This window comes from Chiloscyllium plagiosum, unplaced genomic scaffold (assembly GCF_037043375.1).
Source record: "Chiloscyllium plagiosum isolate Xiang-an unplaced genomic scaffold, Cpla_swu_hap1 HiC_scaffold_31, whole genome shotgun sequence".
Taxonomy (NCBI): Eukaryota; Metazoa; Chordata; class Chondrichthyes; order Orectolobiformes; family Hemiscylliidae; genus Chiloscyllium; species Chiloscyllium plagiosum.
Genome location: NW_028270169.1, coordinates 16,353,948 through 16,374,800, shown reverse-complemented (window position 1 = coordinate 16,374,800; position 20,853 = coordinate 16,353,948). Strand labels below are relative to the sequence as shown.

General features: G+C 40.0%; 2 protein-coding genes across 2 annotated transcripts in view; one reads left to right on the top strand and one right to left on the bottom strand.

Moving 5' to 3' along the window:
• The window catches only part of LOC122563957 (lissencephaly-1 homolog), a 79,533-nt gene extending 61,503 nt beyond the window's left edge, over positions 1-18,030 (bottom strand). The window contains exon 1 of the mRNA XM_043718303.2: positions 17,843-18,030. Coding sequence (XP_043574238.1) covers positions 17,843-17,886 — 44 coding nt within the window. The 5' untranslated portion in view covers positions 17,887-18,030. The remainder of the gene's footprint in view (positions 1-17,842) is intronic.
• Positions 18,031-18,439: 409 nt separating this feature from the next.
• The window catches only part of mettl16 (methyltransferase 16, N6-methyladenosine), a 146,852-nt gene continuing 144,438 nt past the window's right edge, over positions 18,440-20,853 (top strand). The window contains exon 1 of the mRNA XM_043718294.2: positions 18,440-18,590. The gene's annotated coding sequence lies outside the window, so the exon portion shown is untranslated. The remainder of the gene's footprint in view (positions 18,591-20,853) is intronic.

The following is a 20,853-nucleotide window of genomic DNA, read 5'->3' as shown; positions in this document are numbered from 1 at the left end:
AGGTAAGGATCAAATGAGACAAATAATGCAGTAGGCTACCAATCTTGGAAAAAGCAGCCAGAAACCTGTAAATCTTGATATCTCCAAAGCAGAGAATATCAGAAGAAAATTGAGCACACAGGAGAGAGAAAAATGCACAAGCAACAGCATATCAAATAAATTTTTTTCACTTTCCACTTGCCTCATTTTCATGTTAGCCACTTTAAGGGCTTATAATAAACACAACTTTCATTGCTGTTTGTTGTTCTTCTACATTCTTGCACCTTCCTGTTCTGAAAGTCTCAGTCTTGCAGGGCTATGTTTACTGAGGTACTTCCCTGTACCGTACCCTAGAAACTAGGGTTTTAGTTATCCTGAATAGCATCTGGATAAATTAAATCACAGTGGCCACTAGTGCCAAGTCCTGTGTAAGAATTACTCATTTCAGTTTCCACATATTAATCAGCAAAGAAAAACTTCATTCTCATCAATCCACCTGGTACAGATAGATTTTCTGGTGACAATATTGGCATGAGTGACCACAGAACATGCACAGCCCAGGAGATGCAGATCAATCCATAGTGAGGGTATGCTCCATAGTTTGTGAAAACATCATTATGCCTAAATGGAAAGACTTTGAACAGATCTAAGAGTTCAAAAATTGGAGTCACAAATCATTGTCAACCATCGAAACTGCATTTAAATTCTAACTGTAACCTCATGACACCACTGTCACCTTTACTACCATCACTATTAAGACAGACATAAAACCTTCTGACCTGCCACCTGCCTTTGTGCAATTACATGCTTTTTCTTCAAATCTGACTCTTGACAGTTAACTACATATAGCGGTTTCATCGCTGGAAATTTTTCTTATACTCCACATATGCATTGCAAAATATCTCAAATGTCAGCCACTATGTCTCTACCAACTTATCCTTTAACCTCATTTGCTGATTTTCTTCAGCCATCTTTGCTTTCATGCCCTTATTAAAATTTTAACCAATACACTGAAATCTTATTCCTCTTCCTCTAATTAAATGCATCATTCAAACAATCTTGTGGTTATTGCTAACTAGGGAGGCATTCAGGAGATCATTAATCCCTTCCATTGCACACGTGGTCTAGCACAGCCTCCATGGTCAGCACCAGAACCGACTGTTGCATGAAACTGACCCTGAAAACATTTTTAGATTAGGTTGGCTTTCATTGTCCATCTGACTGTTCCCGTCTATAGGTAGATTAATATCTCCCATGATTATTGTTGCGCCTTTCTGACAAACTACCATTAGTTCTTCCTTTATGCTCCAACCAATGTTGTCAAACAATTGTCCTTCAACAAATGTAACATGGTGATTACTGTAATTTTCAAAGTACATTTTTAAGACTCCCTTATCAATATTCCTGATATCCAAGATGAAGTGTCCACAGTGGATGTTCTGGTTGCCTCCTTGCTTTATCTGCTGGAGCCATACTACACTGCAGAGAGAACTTGGAAAAGTCCTGCTGCTACTTCTGTTATAACTTGAAAAGATCATTGCTCTTCTTAGCTGTTGGCTCAAATGCCAGAAATTTATATTTAAAAATCACATTGCCTTGAACCACGGCAATCAACAACATCACTGGAGCAACCATTGACAGATAAACAGGCAATACAAGAGAGGAAATAAAAGTTAGCACTCCAGGTGATAACATCTCTAATGATGTTTTAGATCCCGAACACTAGCTGACTTTTGCTTTGCTTACAAACAGAGGTTTACATCCCAACCATGGCCTAGTGGGCTGGTTTTTGGTTCTTGGCATTATACATTACAAAAAAATGACCACGGAGAAGGTACAGCACAGAATCAGAATGGTTCAGAGCCTCTCAGTGCTGAATTGAGGGGAGATGTTGCATTAGCAAGATGCAAGTTCCTTCAAATATAGACGAATAAAAGATCGTGACCTAACGGGAGTTCAAGATTTATTTGTAGATGGAGAAATATCTGCTGACAGGAAAAGCCTAGAATGATACATAACTTTAAAAAGTTTGCATGTGGTCAGAGGTAAAGTCAATAAGCACCTTGTCACATGAAGGCCTACTGAATGGCCTACTTGTTTTCCTCAAAGACTGCATTCAATTATTAAGTAACTAGGTTACAATGAAATAAATTTGCCTGATTAATACCAATACGGACTATGGGCTACACGACAAATAACTTAAAGTCATGCAATCTTAAGTCAGTTAGGCACACATCATACTGCTTCACAGACTCTCATGACTGCATTAATTTTACTTCCCAAGATTGCAAAATGCACTAGCAGGTTGTCATTAGTGTGCATTCCTGCTGTAGATTATGCCAAGTTTAGTAGTATACATAGAATACAAAAACTGATTGGACAAGCAGATCTTAAATCAGCCTTATATTTACCTGACAGTGAGAAAACAAATGAAATTGCAACAATACATGACACAGGAAAAACAATGGGCCAATCAGACATGACAGCTGTTCTCTAGCTATTTTCTTAACAAAAGCACCAGAAATTGAGGCCCAATTACTGTAGACTCTTATTCACATTACTTCATTATATTTATGTAATTCCACAACCCCTGAAAACCAAAACATTATACAGCCAATTGAGTGCTCTTAATGTTACGACTGTGCCAAATAACAGCTGATCTCTACACAGCAAGATCCCAGAAACAAAATAATGACCAATTAATCTATCACCACATTAATGGAGGTATAAATAGCAATGGATCTTTCACATTCAGCTGGAGAACAGACTTGACTCAACAGCTCGACTTGAAGACAACACTATCTCAATATACACTGAAGTATCGACCTAGAGATTACCTGCAAGGGTCTCTGGGAATATGGCTTAAACACAACCTTCAGACTCAGTGCCAAGACTCAGCCATTGTCGACACGCTTACAGGCCAATTCCTTGTTTCCTTTTCAGATTCCTCAATAGATCATGCATTTCCACTATCTACAAGAGGACATCCTACCTTCCTGAGTCAAATTCGAAGTGTTTTCTGTGTACAGTTTTATTACTCAGCTCTGCCTCAATTGTACACTTGCTATCTCTGGATTTCCATACCAGAAAAGCTGTGCTGTCAGCCTGTCATTTTTAATTATTCCAACTATTCTTAAATCACATCAACAGGTAACACAAATAAAGATCCTTCATTTCAGGTGCAACTCTGGCAAACTGTAACTCAACGCTTCAAAGGCCAAAACAACTTTTCAAACATGTGTCAGTGAGAATATAACAGCTCCCAAGTTTTGATCAATATTTCATCTGGTCACAAATACTTATCACTTTTAAGCAAAGGCATCATGAGAGGTGTCGCTCCACTGTTCTGCCATAATCGATACTCAATACATCCAGGCGTCCAGTGTTCTCTCCAAGTCATTGCTGTGCAATCTCCTGAGGGGCAAAAATTTTAAAACCCCTAGACGTATGGGAAAAATATTTTTCAATATAACCAAAGGAATCAAAAACAATTGCAGGCTCAGTTACCCATGAGATCAAAACTCAAGATTTGCAGACTTTTTTGGGTGTTGTAGCTTACAGCCAGTATGCCTTTAAAAGACATGATGATATCATCCATTGTTCACAGGATGCGACAACAGCGTATGAAGATTTCACACCTCAGCTCATTTCCAATCACTCGAAATGTTCTACTCTGTTGTGAACAAATAGCTTAAAATTAAGTCAGATGTTTGCACCTGAAGAATACAATTTGTAAACATGACTTGTAATATGATAGCCATGCCCAGGTTATAAGAAACAACATAAGCACAGCTGCAAAAAGCTGCAACTTATTGGAGGCAAACTCTCACCACCTTCTCTTATACTTTTACTGTGATACTCCCTTTAAGGCCTATGGGGAAATCACAAATTAATCTCCCTTTGGAGCTCACTGAATACAAGTTCCCTTGGTAACAGGCAATGGCCTGCCCAACTGGAACTTGTGACCCAGATGTGGCCCCATGGCTAAGTGGGTGAAAGCATTTGATTAATAAATAGGAGATCCTGAGCTCAAACCCCAGCAATGGCTTTTAAGGCCCCCTTGTAGTGCAGCAGTCGTGCCCCTTCCGCGGGACCAAGAAGCCGAGATTCAAGTCTCACCTGCTCCAGGAGTGCGTGCAATAACATCTGAACAGTTTGACTGGCAAATTAAAAAAACAGACCTAGTGATAGGTGGGTCTGCATAACTCTGATCCAGGTTTGGGACGAGCCTACATACATAACTATTTGTGTTAAACAATCATGATCCTTTCCAATCAGGCTTCCGGAATTATTATACTTACTGTAAGACCAGCATTGCCATTTGTTTTTGACATGTACAAACTTCTGCATAAATTCAAAGCCCACCCGCGATCAAACAGTTGATGAACATAACCGATCTCTCACTTTGGCGAAAGTGAGGACTGCAGATGCTGGAGATCAAAGTCGAGATTAGAGTGGTGTTAGAAAAAGCACAGCAGGTCAGACAGCATCCAAGGAGCAGGAAAATCGACGTTTCGGGCAAAAGACCACTTTCCCTATCCAGTTCACTATCCACTCCAACTTGGTCTTCACTGCTGAAATACTTCTGACCAAGCATCTTCCTGGTCAATCTTCACTATACCTCTCTGGAATAATCGCATTCTTCCTCTTGCAATGACCTTCGCAGTTCAGCACTTCAGCTCACACCTAACAATGTCTCCACAGGTCCAATACAATCTCCATGGTCTTGTATTCAATGTCTTGACTAATAAAGGCAAGCAATCCTTCATCACATTATCCACCTGTCCTGTTGCCTTCAAGCATCTGCAAAAATGCACACTAAAATCTGTACTTCCAAAGGTCCTACTACACATAATATATTTTCTTGCCTTGCCAGTCCTCCGAATTGCTTTACTTCACTTCTCAGGATTAAATGCCATTTGCTAAATGTCTCCCAATATGTCCAGCCCACTTATCATTCTATGCAATTCCTCCTCACTACTTTCTTCAACAAAAAGTGTGCCATTTGCAAATCTACTGATCACATAAGCCACATTGCTATCTCGTGCACACAAAGAAAAGGAACCCAGCACCAAATTCTCTAGTGTGCCAACGGACACGGGTTTTCAGTCACAAAAACAACCTTCAACCATCACCCTCTACATCTGAAGCCAATATTGGACCAATTTGCCAAATTGCATGGATCTCATGAATTCTTTGCTTCACTCTTGCTCCTCAATGTGAAGGTGTTAAGAAGCCACCTCATCAGACTAAAATCATGTTCCTTTTCTTTTGGGACATACTGCAGATGCCAGAAATAGGTGAATAAAGCAGAAAGCCTCCTACTCGTCGAGGCAGGCCAAAAGACTTACTGTCATGGCTTCAGGCCTCAGGCTGCTCCTCCAATCAGACTGGTTCTTTCTTGTTTTCTGTTGCTTGGCTCAACCATGAGTCAGCAGCAGCACACGTTGGGCAGAAAGGGCATTTGCTTGGATGAGCAGCTCTTTACAAATATGACTGAGGTGTAAATTAAAGCAGTCATCAGACAATATGAAATTCTGGATGTAGCTTTGCTCACTGAGCTGGAAGGTCCATTTTCAGACGTTTCATCATCATACTTGGTAACATCTTCAATGAGCCTCTGGCTCACGTCATTTACAAAATACTGTGCAAGAACTGTAACAAACACGACACTGGACAAACAAGCAGAAAGCTAGCCACTAGAATACATGAACATCAACTAGTCACAAAACGACATGACCCTCTCTCACTAGTATCCTTACATACAGATGAGGAAGGACACCACTTCGACAGGGACAAAACATCCACCCTGGGACAAGCCAAACTAAGACACGCACGGGAATTCCTAGAAGCATGGCATTCCAACCGGAACTCTTAACCACATTGACTTGGACCCCACTTACCACCCTCCGAGAAAAAGAACAGGAAATGACACAAAGAAACCCAAAACAAACAAATAGAAAGCAGGACTCATCAGCAGTGCTTTGTCCAAAAGTTCACTGAAGAGGTTACCTAGTATGGCGACTAAACTGCTGAACATGAACCTTCCAGCTCAGCTGGCAAACCTACACCCAGAATCTAGTGAGCTACGTATCTTCTCAAAACTCGCTAACTATATCAAGTGCTCTGGCTATAGGTTGGGCACACCTAATCTAGAATGGCAAAATTTACAACATGAATCCCCTCTCCAGCCTTCGCATGCAGAGCCGCTTAGACACTATTTTAAGAGCTGAGCAAAACGAGCCGCTATACTTCCAACCACAAGAGAAAAGGAACACGAGCTTCAAAATTACAGAAAATACTCAGGTCTTGAGAGGCTGAAGTGAGACAAACAACATTAATATGGAGTGAAATATAACTCCTAACAAGTCTCATTTGACTTGAAACGTTAATCATTTCTTCCTCCATAGATGCTGCATGATCTATTTCCTGTGCTTCATTTATTAAACATTGCAAAAACTACTCACTAAGTGAAAATACTTCCATTTAGAAAGCATCTAAATACAATAAATAGGAGTTAGGTGCACTTCAACATTTTGACAGCAGGACTTGATCAACAATACATACACAATATTGAAATTAAATCAACTGGCTATTTGGAAATCAGGAGAGCTATCATAGCTGCATTTCTGCTTCAGACTTCAATTGATACATTTCTGCAGTGTTTTGGAATGTGGGTTTTGATAAAATCCAATCACCAAACCAGAAACTTAATGAGCTTATCATCCACGTTCTTGCCAACTTTTATGATGCACATTTCGTGGTCAATTATAATCAATGTTTTATTTATACATTTCCACAACACTCAGTTAAATGGCAAGCAAAGTTCTCAAATAAAAGTCAGTTTTCAACTCAACAAACATGGTCCTATCATCTCAAATTGATAACTCAATTACGTTTTGTGGTAGCTCATACAGACCTTGCAAATTAACAGCAAGAGTAGGACACTCAATCCATTGACTCTGCTCATTGTTGATCTAATTATTCCATTGATATCCTTTCCATACTTCCTAAGAATCTTTAACTACCTTAAAAAATTCATGTACTCAGAACTTCCACTGCTTTTTGAAGAAAATGACTCCTGACCCTCTGACAAAGTTGTCATCTTAGTCTTAAAAAGGCAACTCCATACTGCTAGATTTTCCAAAAAAACTATTTCCACATCAGTGCTGTCTGTATCCAATAACAATTAAGTCACCTCTTATTCAGTAGATTAAGTAGAGCCTGCCTCACCTTTTCACTAAGATAATCCACATATTCAAGTTGTTCAGAACAGAGAAATAAGAATAGGCCCTTCAGACTGTGGAACCTACTCTACCATTACTAAGATTATGGCTAACAGACATTTCTATGTCTTTTACTCATATGATCCCGATAATCAGTTGTGCCACCAATATGCTCATTGTTTGAACTGCTACCAATGCATTTACATCTTGCCCTATTTAAGGAGACCAATACTTAAACAATACTCCAAATGAAAGGTTGGAGAAAGTGAGGACTGCAGATGTTGCAGATCAGAGTAGAGTATGTTGTGCTGGAAGAGCGCAGGTCAGGCAGCATCCGAGGAAGAGAATAGACAATGCGGGCATTAGCCCTTCACCTGTTCCTTCGATGCTGCCTGACCTGCTGTGCTTTTCCAGCGTCACATAACTCCAAATGGACGATGCCTGCTTACCTCCACCCACACTTGAAATGTTGTTATGCTCAAGTTGTATAAGCGCTGTCTAATAGACAGGTATGTTCCATGTCCTTTCTGAAGTGCAGTTAGATACCTTTCAAGTACAGCATCCGTTCGCTGATTCCAGTGAAAAAGCTTATCAGTTGATTATTGTGTACATTATTTTCTACATTTAGAATCCTAAAGAAGGAATATTACCCATGTCTACTCTTGAGCCTCTGCGGTTTGGCAACAATCAGGCATAAACAATATTTCCTTTAAGATGTCAGCCACTAATGAAAGATGCCACTCACATCTTTCCCCCCCGCCACTACCAAAATTTACTGTTTTTGAGTGACATCACTTAAGCCATCAAAGATTACCAAGTTTACCTGCAGCCATAGATACCAACACTGCTCCTGAAAGCTTGGATCTGCACTCCTTCATTTCAAGGTGGCAGGCAAATTTCACATAATAGTTATTATTTATTACTATCACTGTCAACTACACATCTTAAACTATCAGAAGGAGGCAATTTCAGACTATTCTTAATTATTGCACAAATCATTGAAATTCATCTTGGTCTATACACAAACAGGAAGAATCATTAAGGCGATGTACCCCATGCATCTATACACCACAACATCTTTGTGAGAGAAGAAAATGTCTAATTATTCATTTTTATTTAGAACATCAGTAAATCCATTCCACAAAGTGAATGGTGCTGCAACAGATATTTTAAGTTTACCTATCCAAGTTAAACTGGTTTGCACAAATGGTTCACCATCAAGAACTTTCGCAATCACTGTTAAACAAAAATTGATACAATCACAATTCCTGCCCATTTTTTCAAAGATATCCCCTGAACTTTCAAATATCATCCAAATGATCTCTATCAAAAGATAGGAAAGACACAATGAACACGCAACATTAAAGTTTGTCAAATAAGGTTTGTTTAAAAAAAAAATCAACCTCAAACAGTATCAACAGTGTAGGGACATTCTTCAGAGGGAGTAGACCCAGTAAGATCCACACCTACTACCTTAGACAACAAACTAATCTGAAAACAGCTTTACTGTCCTATGATTCACTAAAAGCTACAAGATGAAATAATGTACTTGCTAACTTGAATGGGAACTAACAAATTTTTCACTCCTAATTCTAGAAACATCAAAGCACAACATGCCCCACAATATTATTCCAACAAAATACAAATAGCCACCTCACAAGAGCAATAAGGTCAATTGAATCAAGAATATCTTTTGCCCATGTTTGTAGGATAAATATTTCCACATCTTTTGAATTAAATAAAGAGAAAACAGTCATAGGTTAAAGTCATACGTCCCCCAAATAACTTACAATTAGATTATTTTGAAGAAAACCTATCCAGCTGCTACTTCTCACAAGGTTGAGACACACAAAAAAAAGTTTTCAAAGAATAGCCAGGCATGTTCGCATGTCCAACTTTAGATTTAAAAGATGTGGACACATTAAATGTAAAAAGAGTATCAACAGCCAAGATTCACAGTTACCACACAAAAACAGCGTACACAAAATACTATAATCCAATGTGAAGAAAGCACACTGGTCCACCAATGATCTGCCTTCAACAATAGAAAACTTGATGGTAATAAACGACAAAGATACGAAGGAAGATCAAGAGCGAAGACTGGAAGGGGATGAGGATGGGTATGAAGAATTTATGCCCAAGGAAGCAGTAAGTCCAGCTATCAAATAGCAAAGCAATGGAAATCAGGGATGTACAACAGGCCAGAATTGGGAGAAGTACAATTGTCTTGAAGAATCCACTTTTTTCGTCATTTTATATAAATGATTTGTTTGTGAGCATAAGAGGTTAGTTAGTAAGTTTGCAGATGACACCAAATTTGGAGGTGTAGTGGACAGTATAGGTTATCTCAGATTACAACGGAATCTTGTTCAGATGGGCTGAGAAGTGGCAGATGGAGTTTAATTCAGATAAATGCGAGGTGCTGCATTTTGAGAAAGCAAATCTTTGCAGGACTTCTACACTCAATGGTAAGGTCCTAGGGAGTGTTGCTGAACAAAGAGACCTTGGAGTGCAGGTTCACTGCCCCTTGAAAGTGGAGTCGCAGGTAGATAGGATAGTGAAAAAGGCATTTGGTAAATGCTTTCCTTTATTGGTCAGAGTATTGAGTACAGGGAGTTGGGAGGTCATGTTGCAGCTGTACAGGACATTAGCTATGCCATTGTTGAAATATTTCATGCAATTCTGGTCTCCTTCCGATCGGAAAGATGTTATGAAACTTGAAAGGGTTCGGAATAGAATTACAAGGATGTTGCCAGGGTTGAAAGATTTGAGCTACAGGAAGAGGTTGAACAGGCTGGGACTGCTTACCCTGGAGAGTCGGAAGCTGAGGGGTGACCTTATATTGAGGTTTATAAGGTCATGAGGGGATGGGAGAGTCTTGAACTAGAGGGCATCGGTTTAGGGTGAGAGGGGAAAGATATAAAAGAGACCTAAGGGGCAACATTTTCATCAGAGGGTGGTACGCATATGGAATGAGCTGCCAGAGGAAGTGGTGGAGGCTAGTATAATTGCAACATTTAAAAGGCATCTGGATGGGTATATGAATAGGGAGAGTTTGGAGGGATATGGGCCGGGTGCTGGCAGGTGGGATTAGATTGAGTTGGAATATCTGGTTGGTGTGGAATATCTGGTTGGACCAAACACTGTCTCCATGTTGTACTTCTCTATGACTAATTGCTGAGCTGCAATGGGTTACATACATAGGGAACGATTCAAATGTACTTTACAGACAAATGTGATTTGTGAAACTATGCAAAAACTTCATGACGACCAGTGTCATGGATAAAGCATGAACCACACTTTTCTCAAAGACACATTAGCCACTCGAGTCATCCATCACCTCTCCTGTAGTTACGTATGCTGCAAAGGGGCCCTGAAATTTCCTCCCTAATTTCCCACGTCCTGGAATGCACAAGATCATGTATGTATTTACCAAACTATTAAGGTCAGTAATTTCCCTGCCTGTTTAAGCACAATGATATTCACTATTTAACAGGGAGGGTATTAATCTCAAACTTTGATATTTTTGCGCAAATATTTAATACACCTTAGATAATCAGTAAAATGCTCTAGTGTTTTCAAAGCTAATATTAAAACTAGAGATGTTTGGATCTAATACAATTACAGATTGGTCACTTGGAATAAATTACCCTTCCTTGCAGCACTAAATTGAGCTAAACTATGCATTCACAGTTGGACGCTTTACTAGAAAAAGTAACTACAGTCAGCCATTCAGCGGCAGCACGGTGGCTCAGTGGCTAGGCACTGCTGCCTCACAGCACCAAAGTCACAGGTTCGATTCCAGCCTCGGATGGCTGTGTGTGGAGTTTGCACATTCTCCCCATGTCTGTGTGGGTTTCCTCCGGGTGCTCCAGTTTCCTCCCACAGTCCAAAGATGTGCAGGTCAGGTGAACTGGCCATGCTAAATTGCCCATAGGTGTTAGGTGCATTAGTCAGAGGGAAATGGGTCTGGGTGGGTTACCCTTCGGAAGGTCGGTTGGGCCGAAGGGCCTGTTTCCACACTGTAGGGAATCTAATCTAATTATACCTGTTACATCTATAGATGTCTCATCTGTATTTAAACTCCAAATATCCAGCATTGTTTGATATCCCTTGAAACTCTTACAAATAAAGAGCACAATCTGTCAACAACACATAAGACAGATGAACAAAAAACTCAAGTTTCAAACCAAGAGGCTTTCAAAAGCACGATCAAGAGTTCAGAATCATTATTGAAGTGAAAAGGTAAGATAAGATTGGGAACAATTGATGAATAAAGGTTGCGGTTTGGTGAAGAATTAAAAAGAAACATAAGGTTTAAATGACTGGGTTAAAAAAAACGTTAAACAGTATCAAGAGAGTGTAGGGACATTCTGCAGAGGAAGATCAGGATGACAAATTGGGGATATGAAATAGCCGTGGCTAAGAAGGTTAAAGATAACCCAAAAGAGATTCTGAAAGTACATTAGGAGCAAGAGAGCAATGAGAGAGAGTTGGATACTTTAAAGAAAGATGAAAGAAGTTGTCTTTATGTTGGACCTTAGAAGATGGAATAGATATTAAATGAATATTGTGCATCAGTTTTTACTGTGGAGAAAGAAATGGAAGCTGGAGAATTCAGGGAAAGAAGTATTGATGCTTTGAAAACAGTTCATATAGGAGAAAATTCAGAGGTCTTAGAGAATATGAGGATAAATACATCTCTGGGAACCTGATCTTGTGCATTCCAGGACATTGTGGGAAATTAGGGAGGAAATTGCAGGGCCGCTGGCAGGAATATTTCCAGCATATGTAACTACAAGTGAGATGACAGATGACTCAAGAGTGGCTAATGCTGTGTCTTACGGAAAAGTTGTAAGAAGCCTAGAAGCAACAGAACTGAGAGTCTAACTTCATTTGTGGGTATGTTGTTGGAGGCAATCTGAAAAGATAGGATTAATTTGCATTTGGAGAGGCAACAGATGATTAGGTTTTGTATGAGGGAAATACTGCCTCTAAAACTTGCTTGAGTTGTTTTGAGGAAGTAAGAACATTGATAAGGGCACAGCAGTAGACATTGTTTTCTTGGATTTTAGTAAAACCTTTGACAAGGTCCTACATGGGTAGACTGAATTGTAAAGTTAGAGCACAGGGGATTCAGGGTGGGCTTGCCAACTGTATGCAAAATTGGCTTGACAGTAGGAGACAAAGGTGGAGGAGGAGTGTTTTTCATGCTGGAGGCCTGTTACCAGCAGTGCTCCACAGCAATCAGTTCTGGGTCCACTTTTATTTGTCATTTATGTAAATGATTTAGATGAGAATATGAGAAGCATGGTTACTAATCTTCGGATGATACCAAAATTGATGGTATGGTGGACAGTGAAGAAGGTTATCCAAGATTACAAAGAGAATTGGATCAATTGAGTCATTGTGCTGAAGAGCAGATGGAATTTAATTTGGATACATGTGACATATTGTGTTTTGGTAAAACAAACAAGGACAGGACTGAAACAATTAAAAGTCGAGCCTTGGTAATGTTGGAGAAGAGAAAAACCTCAGAGTACAGGTACACAGCTCTTTACATCACATGTAGACACTGTTGTTAGGAAGGCATTTAGCATGTTTGCCTTCATTGCTCAGTCCTCTGAGTATGGAGGAATTGGGATGTCATGTTGAGGTTGTACAGGACAATAGCGAGGCCTCTTCTCGAATAATGTGTCCAGTTCTGGTCACGCTGTTATCAGAAAGATATTATTAAGCTGGAGAGGGATGAGAAATAATTTACGAGGATGTTGTCAAGAACGAAGGGTTTGAGTTAGAAGGAAACGCTGGATAGACTGGAATATTTTTCACGGAGCATTGGAGGTTGAGAGGTGACCTTATACAGGTTTATACAATTATAATGGTTATATTTAAGGTGAATGACAATCTTCTTTTCCCTAGGTTGGGCAATTACAAGGCCAGGAGGCATATTTTTAAAAGGTGAGAGAAGAGGAAGATTTAAGGAAAGACTTGAGGTGCAACTTTGTTCATTGACAGTGGTTTGTGTGTGGAATAAACTTAAATGAACTGGTGGATGCTGGTACAGTTACAACAGTTAGAAGACATTTGGACATGAATAGGAAATGTTTGAAAGGATATGGGCCAAATGCAGGCAGGTACGACTAATTTAATTTGGGAATATGGTCAGCATTGACTGTTGGACTGAAGGGTCTGCTTCCACGCTGTATGACTATCACGCCAACTCTGGCTATCCTCCACAATAGAAAATTGAAAATAATGTTCCAGAAAAATTTTCCAAGTGTTCAGTTTTTCTCTCTCAGACTGAGATGAGAGAAAAATGTACAACTGAGAATTTGATGATTTCTGAATTTGCAAGCTGATAACCTTGCATGAATGTTTCTTTTGCCAACTGCCAGTCACCCTCATCGCATTCAGAATCATAAGTTATGATTTAGAAATCAAAAAGCCTGCAAATAAGATTCACCTGTCAACGATGTGTTTCATTAATTGTGTGAAGTCAACATGTACATTCAATATAGTAAGATGCAGTCCTCCAGTACTGCCATTGCCCTAAGTAATACAGGTCAAGACAGTAACACATGCACCGATCAGAAAATTACAAAAACTTGAATCTCCTGGATTCCAATTGTGAAAACACCAATGTCACAAGTAAAGAACACCTATTTTACAAAACACTCCCAAGATTCTGGACAGGACAGAAACAATTTCCCTAAATTATTCAAACCTATATTCATCTGGAGCTTATTTATATACAAGCAAAATCGAAGCCACCAAAATCTCAACCCTCAATATTCTAGCTGTATGCACCCTAAAGATTAGTTAAATTTCAGTCAAGTTAGGATGTTTTTCACATGTACTTGTCAAAAAGCTTTGGTCACACTGTACATAACCATAAAACATACAATTACTCTCAAGTCTGAAAGTCAGTTAATTTTCAAATTGTTTGCAAGTTTGAAATAATCAAATCAATATGCTTTTTTATTCTAAGATGTTAAGCACCAAAAGAACAAGTCAAACTCAATAAATGTTGGTATTAAGGTTGGCTTTCAAGGACAGTGAACTACATACAAGAAAAAAATCTCAACAAGCATTCCAGGAAGCTCAAGCTTACATAATCTTAAAATAGAACTAATCATGACGGCACAGCTGATAAGTAAAACGTCAGAAGACATTTTCGTTTTGTACGCCTCATCACATGAAATCACCGAATTCAAGTCACGTCAGGAGGCACAAAGCAAAAAAAACATGAAGAGCAGGAGCAGCTCCTGGAGGTTGCACAGTAGGCACTGAAACTGGTCCTATCTTACAACTTAAGCGGATGTTTGGTAGAGGTAACTAAAGAAATCACATGAAACACACGGGCAAGGAACTGTTTAAAGTGAAGTCCACTGAAATGCTACAAGAATATTGGAATTCGTCACAAGCATATACGATAATTTCTAATGAGAGCTAGCAACACCATGTGTCTTCACTAACTATTAGATTGCATTTATAAATGGGGTACTACTGCCAATATCAATTACTGCCAAAACCAAATCAGTTCATTTCCAGCTGCTCAGAAATTATAAATTAATACAGTATTACACAATGCAAATAAATCCAAGGTCAGCAGGAAATTTTTTTTTTTTAAATTGTTCATTCACAGGCCACGGGTCTCAGCATTTATTGGCTATCGCTCATTGACCAGAGAGCAGTTGAGAGTCAACCACATTTCCGTGGATCTGGAGTCACATGTTAGCCAGACCAAGTAAGGATGGCAATTTGCTTTCCTAAATGAACCAAATGGGCTTTTCTGACAAACATTAATGGATTCACAGTCTTCAGCAGACTCTTACTTCCAGTTTGTTATTGAATTCAATTTCCACCATCTGCCATGGCAGGATTTGAACACAGGTTCCCAGAACATTACCTGGGTCTCTGAATTAACAGTCCAGCAGTTGTACCACTAGGCCATCACCGCCCCGCTACAAAATGCATTTTGCAAACATGAATGAGTAATGAAATTATTTGCTGATAAAATTTTTAAAACAGAATTTTATTAAAAACGTAAGAGCAGAAATACAAGATTTTGCATGTTTACAGGACTGATATTTTGGCAGCCTTTCAGAAAGACAATGGCCAGGCTCTCCAAGCTAAAATTAGGCCTATTAGCTCACCATGGTGCATTTAAAACTAACGACTAGAAGACATCCACAGAATCAGTGGAAAAGAAAATACAGGTGCCCCCTTTAGGTCACTGGATAAGTAATCCAGAGCTTCAGACTAATATTTCGGGGATGTGGGTTCAAATCTCATCAAGGCAGACAGTGAATGTTTCAGGAGAAGTGATGGTACAGTGGGAATGTAACAAGATGAACAATCCAGAATCCCAGGCTATGCTTAACACCCTTGTGGTGCAGTGCCCATTACCATACCTCTGGGCCAGAAGATTCAAGTTTGAGTAATACCTGCACCAGAGCTGTTACATAACATGTCTGAACAAGGTGATTGAAAGAATTGAGGGAAAATGTAAACTTTAAAACAATTTGTATTGTGAACTGAGATTTTTCTAATTAAACATTAGAGCTGAGAACACAAACACAATTAGGAATTTTACAGCAATCTCCTTGCCTTCTGCTCAATTGTTTCCTGACTGAACCACTAAACTTTCCATGCAGAGACACTAGGCACTAACAATAAATTCAAGAAAAATAGATTAAAATAAAAAAACTGCCAACCATGGAAAGCTAACATTTCATTGCAAGTCCCTGTAAACTGCTTGGACTTATTTAACAGAAAACTAAACAATGTGAATGGTTACCCTGAATAAAAAACAGAAAACTTGAGTTCCAGCACCTTCTGCAGACATCTATGACCTTTGATCACCGAGTTATAATGAAAGGTCACACAGCTGAAATTTAACCCTGCTTTTCTCTACACATAGACCAACTGAGTATTTCCATTATTTTTCTACCTGTATATCAGATTGTCAAGGTGCACAGCACTTTTTTGTTGTGAATGTTTATCTGAGCTAAAATTACCTATCCACCTTTCACATTAAGATTTAGAAAAAAAACTATGAACAACCTAATCATGTTGTGAAAACTTCCCAAAGGAACATCTGGAGACGTAAAAACAACAAAATTTTGGAAATAAATTAAAACCAATTTGAAAATAGTTACCTAACACCCATTTCTTATCTATTGACATGTTAATAAACTCAATATATTTTCTATTGTTTCAAAGAACCACTTGATTGACACGCTGTCCAAACCCCAAACATACACATTCAAATAATTACCAATGAGCTTCTGCATTTATAAAATATTTTGTTTCTCGTTTTAAGAATTTAAATAGGTCTTAATTAGAACATATTAAAATTAATTGTGTAAATTTATTCCTAGATTACATTACTTTTCTTCCCCGGTTGTAACCATAAATTTACACCTTAAATTACTGTACCGCATTTCTCAATTTACCAAGATAAATTATAGTAAAGCATGATCACAAAGTAGGTTTCTCCATAGTCAGTTACAAAAAGATCAAATCCGTTCTTAACCCAAGATTTCCAACTGTTTGGAATAGATCTGTTTAAATTAAACTACCTTGCTTCTTATCAAGTTGATAACGTAAATGCAACCAAATATTTGTACAAACATGAAATGTTACTGTTCCTGGTTAGCTGTTATTTGCATACAAAAAACATAACTATTATGTCGATATCACCAAATATTGATTGGAAAATCAGCACTATCCACTATTGTCAAGCAATTCAAGATTAGCTTCCAGATTAAAAGCGATTTTTAAAGTCGACACGTTCTAAGTCCATGGGCATCCCTAACGTGATGAGCATTCTGCAAAACCAGAGCTGGCAACGAAAAAGCAGGTTTTAAAAATGTCGTAATGTTAATCCTGCATCACCAGAAAACAGGATGCATGTGGCTCATGGCACTGCATCGATCGTGAAAATATAAAACTAATGTCGAAAAAACGATGATGAGACACTGCATTTTTTTCTTCAAATCATGAAATCCCAAATCAAAAATAAAATGAAGCAATTCGGCGATTATATACATGTTATATACATATCACCCTGTTTGAATAACACCCTGGTTGGGCGTCTCAAGTCAAGATCCACCCTGCGGTAAAAAAAATCTTGTTTCTCCTCACTCCACCCAAACTCATCAGTCCTGCTCGTAACCTGCAAGTATACTCATCCATTCTATTACGCACACTTTGTTGTAAAAAATGAAAATTAAGGAATTAGGTGCTACATATCCGGGCGTCGACCACAGCAATGAAGGGAGAAAAATACCAACCTGCATTTTTCGGCATAGAAAGGAATTGGGTCAAACTCCAACCAAATACACAAAAAAGAAAATGGATGTCCATTTTTTAGGAGGCCACGTCGGCGACTTTATGAGGTTTGAGGAACTGCGTCTGAAACATAGCCAAAGGTCGTGGAGAAAAAGGCAGCGACAGAACCAGATCATTTGAAGGTCCCCCGTTTTAATGTTTTACCAACGGCCGGGCGCCATTTTATTACCACACAGCAAGGCACATAATCTGAAAAGAAGCCTTCCTCGCCTCAGCTTTTTCTCCAGCGAATGCTGTATCTAATCAACCTCAGCGATTACAAACCTACACCAACTCACCCTGAAGAAAGTCGCCTTCGACACGGCGGGCTATTAGCGACCATTCAGACGAAAATCCAGAGATTTCTTTTTACGGCTGTCAAACAGAATTGCAGCCTCCCCCCCGCTTCTTCGTTTTTTTCCTCTCTCTCGCCCGGGTCCGTCTCTCCCTCTACGCTGCCGTGCGGAGTCTGCGCAGAACAAGATGCGCACATCAATCCCGTCCGTTTCTCCCTCTGTCGCGGCCTCCTTTTCCCCCCCCCCCAACCCAAACCAACCTCCACCCCTCTCTCCCACTCCTCCTCTTCCGAATAAGTGACCGGGTACGGCACACCGCTTTCGCCTCCACGCCTGCGCACTGCGCCAGCCTCTCAGACAGGCGCCCGGGATTCGCCCGCGCCCTCACCTCACCGCGCCTGCGTAGTGGACAGAAGCGAGGAAACCAGACGTTGATTCAAGAGGCAAAACTGGAGTGACGCCACTCGTCTGTTGGCGAGCATGCGCCGTCCACCGACGCTAGCGTCAGCTCAAGCAGGCGGGATGCGAGTGAGGTTGCGCAGTAGGGCGGTGGCCAGTTTGACAGCGGTTGGGTGGGGGGCGTTTCAGCTAATTTGAAAGTGTGAGTAGGCCTGTTGGGAAAGCTACGTTTTTTAAAATTGTACTAAATATTATGGCCCGTTTATTTTCGCGTATTACTGTTTTGTATCTGAAGTGAAGAACGTATCTTAAAAGGTCCTTATTCCAGTATCTGTCCGTAACTCTTTCTCAGGTACATCATTGATGGTGCTTTTTTTTCTGTTGTCGGACTGGAAAAAAAATCAATTTTGCTTCCAATTTCTATAATTCCTTCACCTGTCTGTCTCTGACTTTTCGGAGAAAGTGCTGTGCTTTTCCAGCACCACACTTGTCTCTGACTTATGTTTTGCACATTCTCCCTGTGTCCGCGTGTGCTTTCTCCGGGTGCTCCGGTTTCCTCCCACAATCCAAAGATGTGCAGGTTAGGTGATTTGATGCTAAATTGCCCACAGTGTTTGGGGAAGTGTAGGTTAGGTGCATTAGTTGGGTGTAAATGTTAGGGGAATGGGTCTTGGTGGGTTACTCTTTGGAGGGTCGGTATGGACTTGATGGTCCAAATGGCCTGTTTCCACACTGTATGGATTCTATTCGATTTTCATTTCTGTGAATAAACTAGCCACCGATATCCATCACAAACTCATTGACTATACACTCTCACACCTTGCCTCTTAAGAGGGTTCCATTCTGTTCTGTTTCTCTTTTGCATTTATTCTGATGATGACACCTTCTGCTGGGGTTGGATGGGCCTCACATGTCCAACTTTTCCCAATCAAGTTTTCCCAGCCACTGTGGTTCGACAGGGACCTCAATCATATTGAACCCATTTTCTGTACTTCTCCCTCAACCTGTTTCCTTCTCTCCTGTCCCACAACAAAGACAGGATGCCCACTTTAAACCCCATCAGCCTCTGCACCCAAACAATCATAAGCTGCTGTTCCCAGTACCTCTAGCCAAATGCCATGCACAGACATGTTATTTCCCTCTTTTGTCAGCATTCAACAGGGACTATTCCCTTTGGGACACAGTGGTCCACTCATCCTCCCCTTCCAACCTGTCTTCACACACCCATGGTACCTTCCAATGCAATTTATCAAGGTGCATAGCTTTTTCCTCCCTTCTCAATATCCAATGCTTCAGACAATTTCCAGATAAAGCAGTGCTCTTCATTCAATCTAGTAACACTACTCACAATAAGGTCTTCTGTATAATGGGGAGACAAAATACAGATTGAGTGGCCACTTTGTGGAATACCTATGTCCCATCCGTAAAATGAAACTGTACTTCCAATTGCCTACTTCTTTAACACACGAGTTTCAGAATATGAACACCTCTACACATGTCTGTTATCCACCCCATTCTCCCATGTCCTGTTTTTATAGCAGCCAGTCCGATTTCAGGTCCTCTCAATCCTTGTTTCACCACTTCTTCCTTCCATTATTATCAACAATTTCTTTGTCTGCTTTCTTTTTTCCCTTTTGATGGATCAACTCTGTATCATTCCAGCCCCCCCCCCCCCATCACTCACATAAGTATCAACATTTCCTAGCTTTCAGTTCTGACAAAGCATCACTGGACTGAAAACATGAACTCTGCTTTCTGTCTGAAGGGCCTGTGCCCGAAACGTCGAATCTCCTGTTCCCTGGATGCTGCCTGACCTGCTGTGCTGTTCCAGCAATAAAGTTTCAACTTTGATCTCCAGCATCTGCAGACCTCACTTTCTCCTGTCTACAAATGCTGCCAGACTGCTGAGTTTCTGGAGAATTTATGTTTGTTTCAGATTTGAAATTTTTTACATTTTTATATATCTTAACAGTGGTTTGTTCTTGATGAGGGTGTGCATTAAATTTGTGACTGAAATGAAAACATCTCCACCTTGACCAAAGGTGAAATGGGTTATAGGACAAATTAATCAAATCTGCCGATGTCAGCAAACTGGGAAGACAGCTTTGTGTTAATGATTAAGATAAATGAGATCAGCAGTCCATTGATTGGCCAATTCAGTGGAGAAAAAGGGAAGGTGTTTCCTATTTGATTTCTAACCTGCACAACTGGCTAATTTCAATTGTTGGTAGAACAGTGCTGGATTGTCTTTGGTTTTGCAAAATCTTCCAGTTTCAACACTGGCTTTTAATTGCTCAGGACATCCCATATCTCCTGATAACAACTAGGTAACCAATGGTCCCAAATGGCACAAAAGCCCATTCACTGACCTTGATTGGCTCGGAGTCAAATAAGGGGAGAAAATGAGGTCTGCAGATGCTGGAGATCAGAGCTGAAAATGTGTTGCTGGAAAAGCGCAGCAGGTCAGGCAGCATCCAGGGAACAGGAGAATCGACGTTTCGGGCATAAGCCCTTCTTCAGGAATTCTCCGGGAGAATTCCTGAAGAAGGGCTTATGCCCGAAACGTCGATTCTCCTGTTCCCTGGATGCTGCCTGACCTGCTGCGCTTTTCCAGC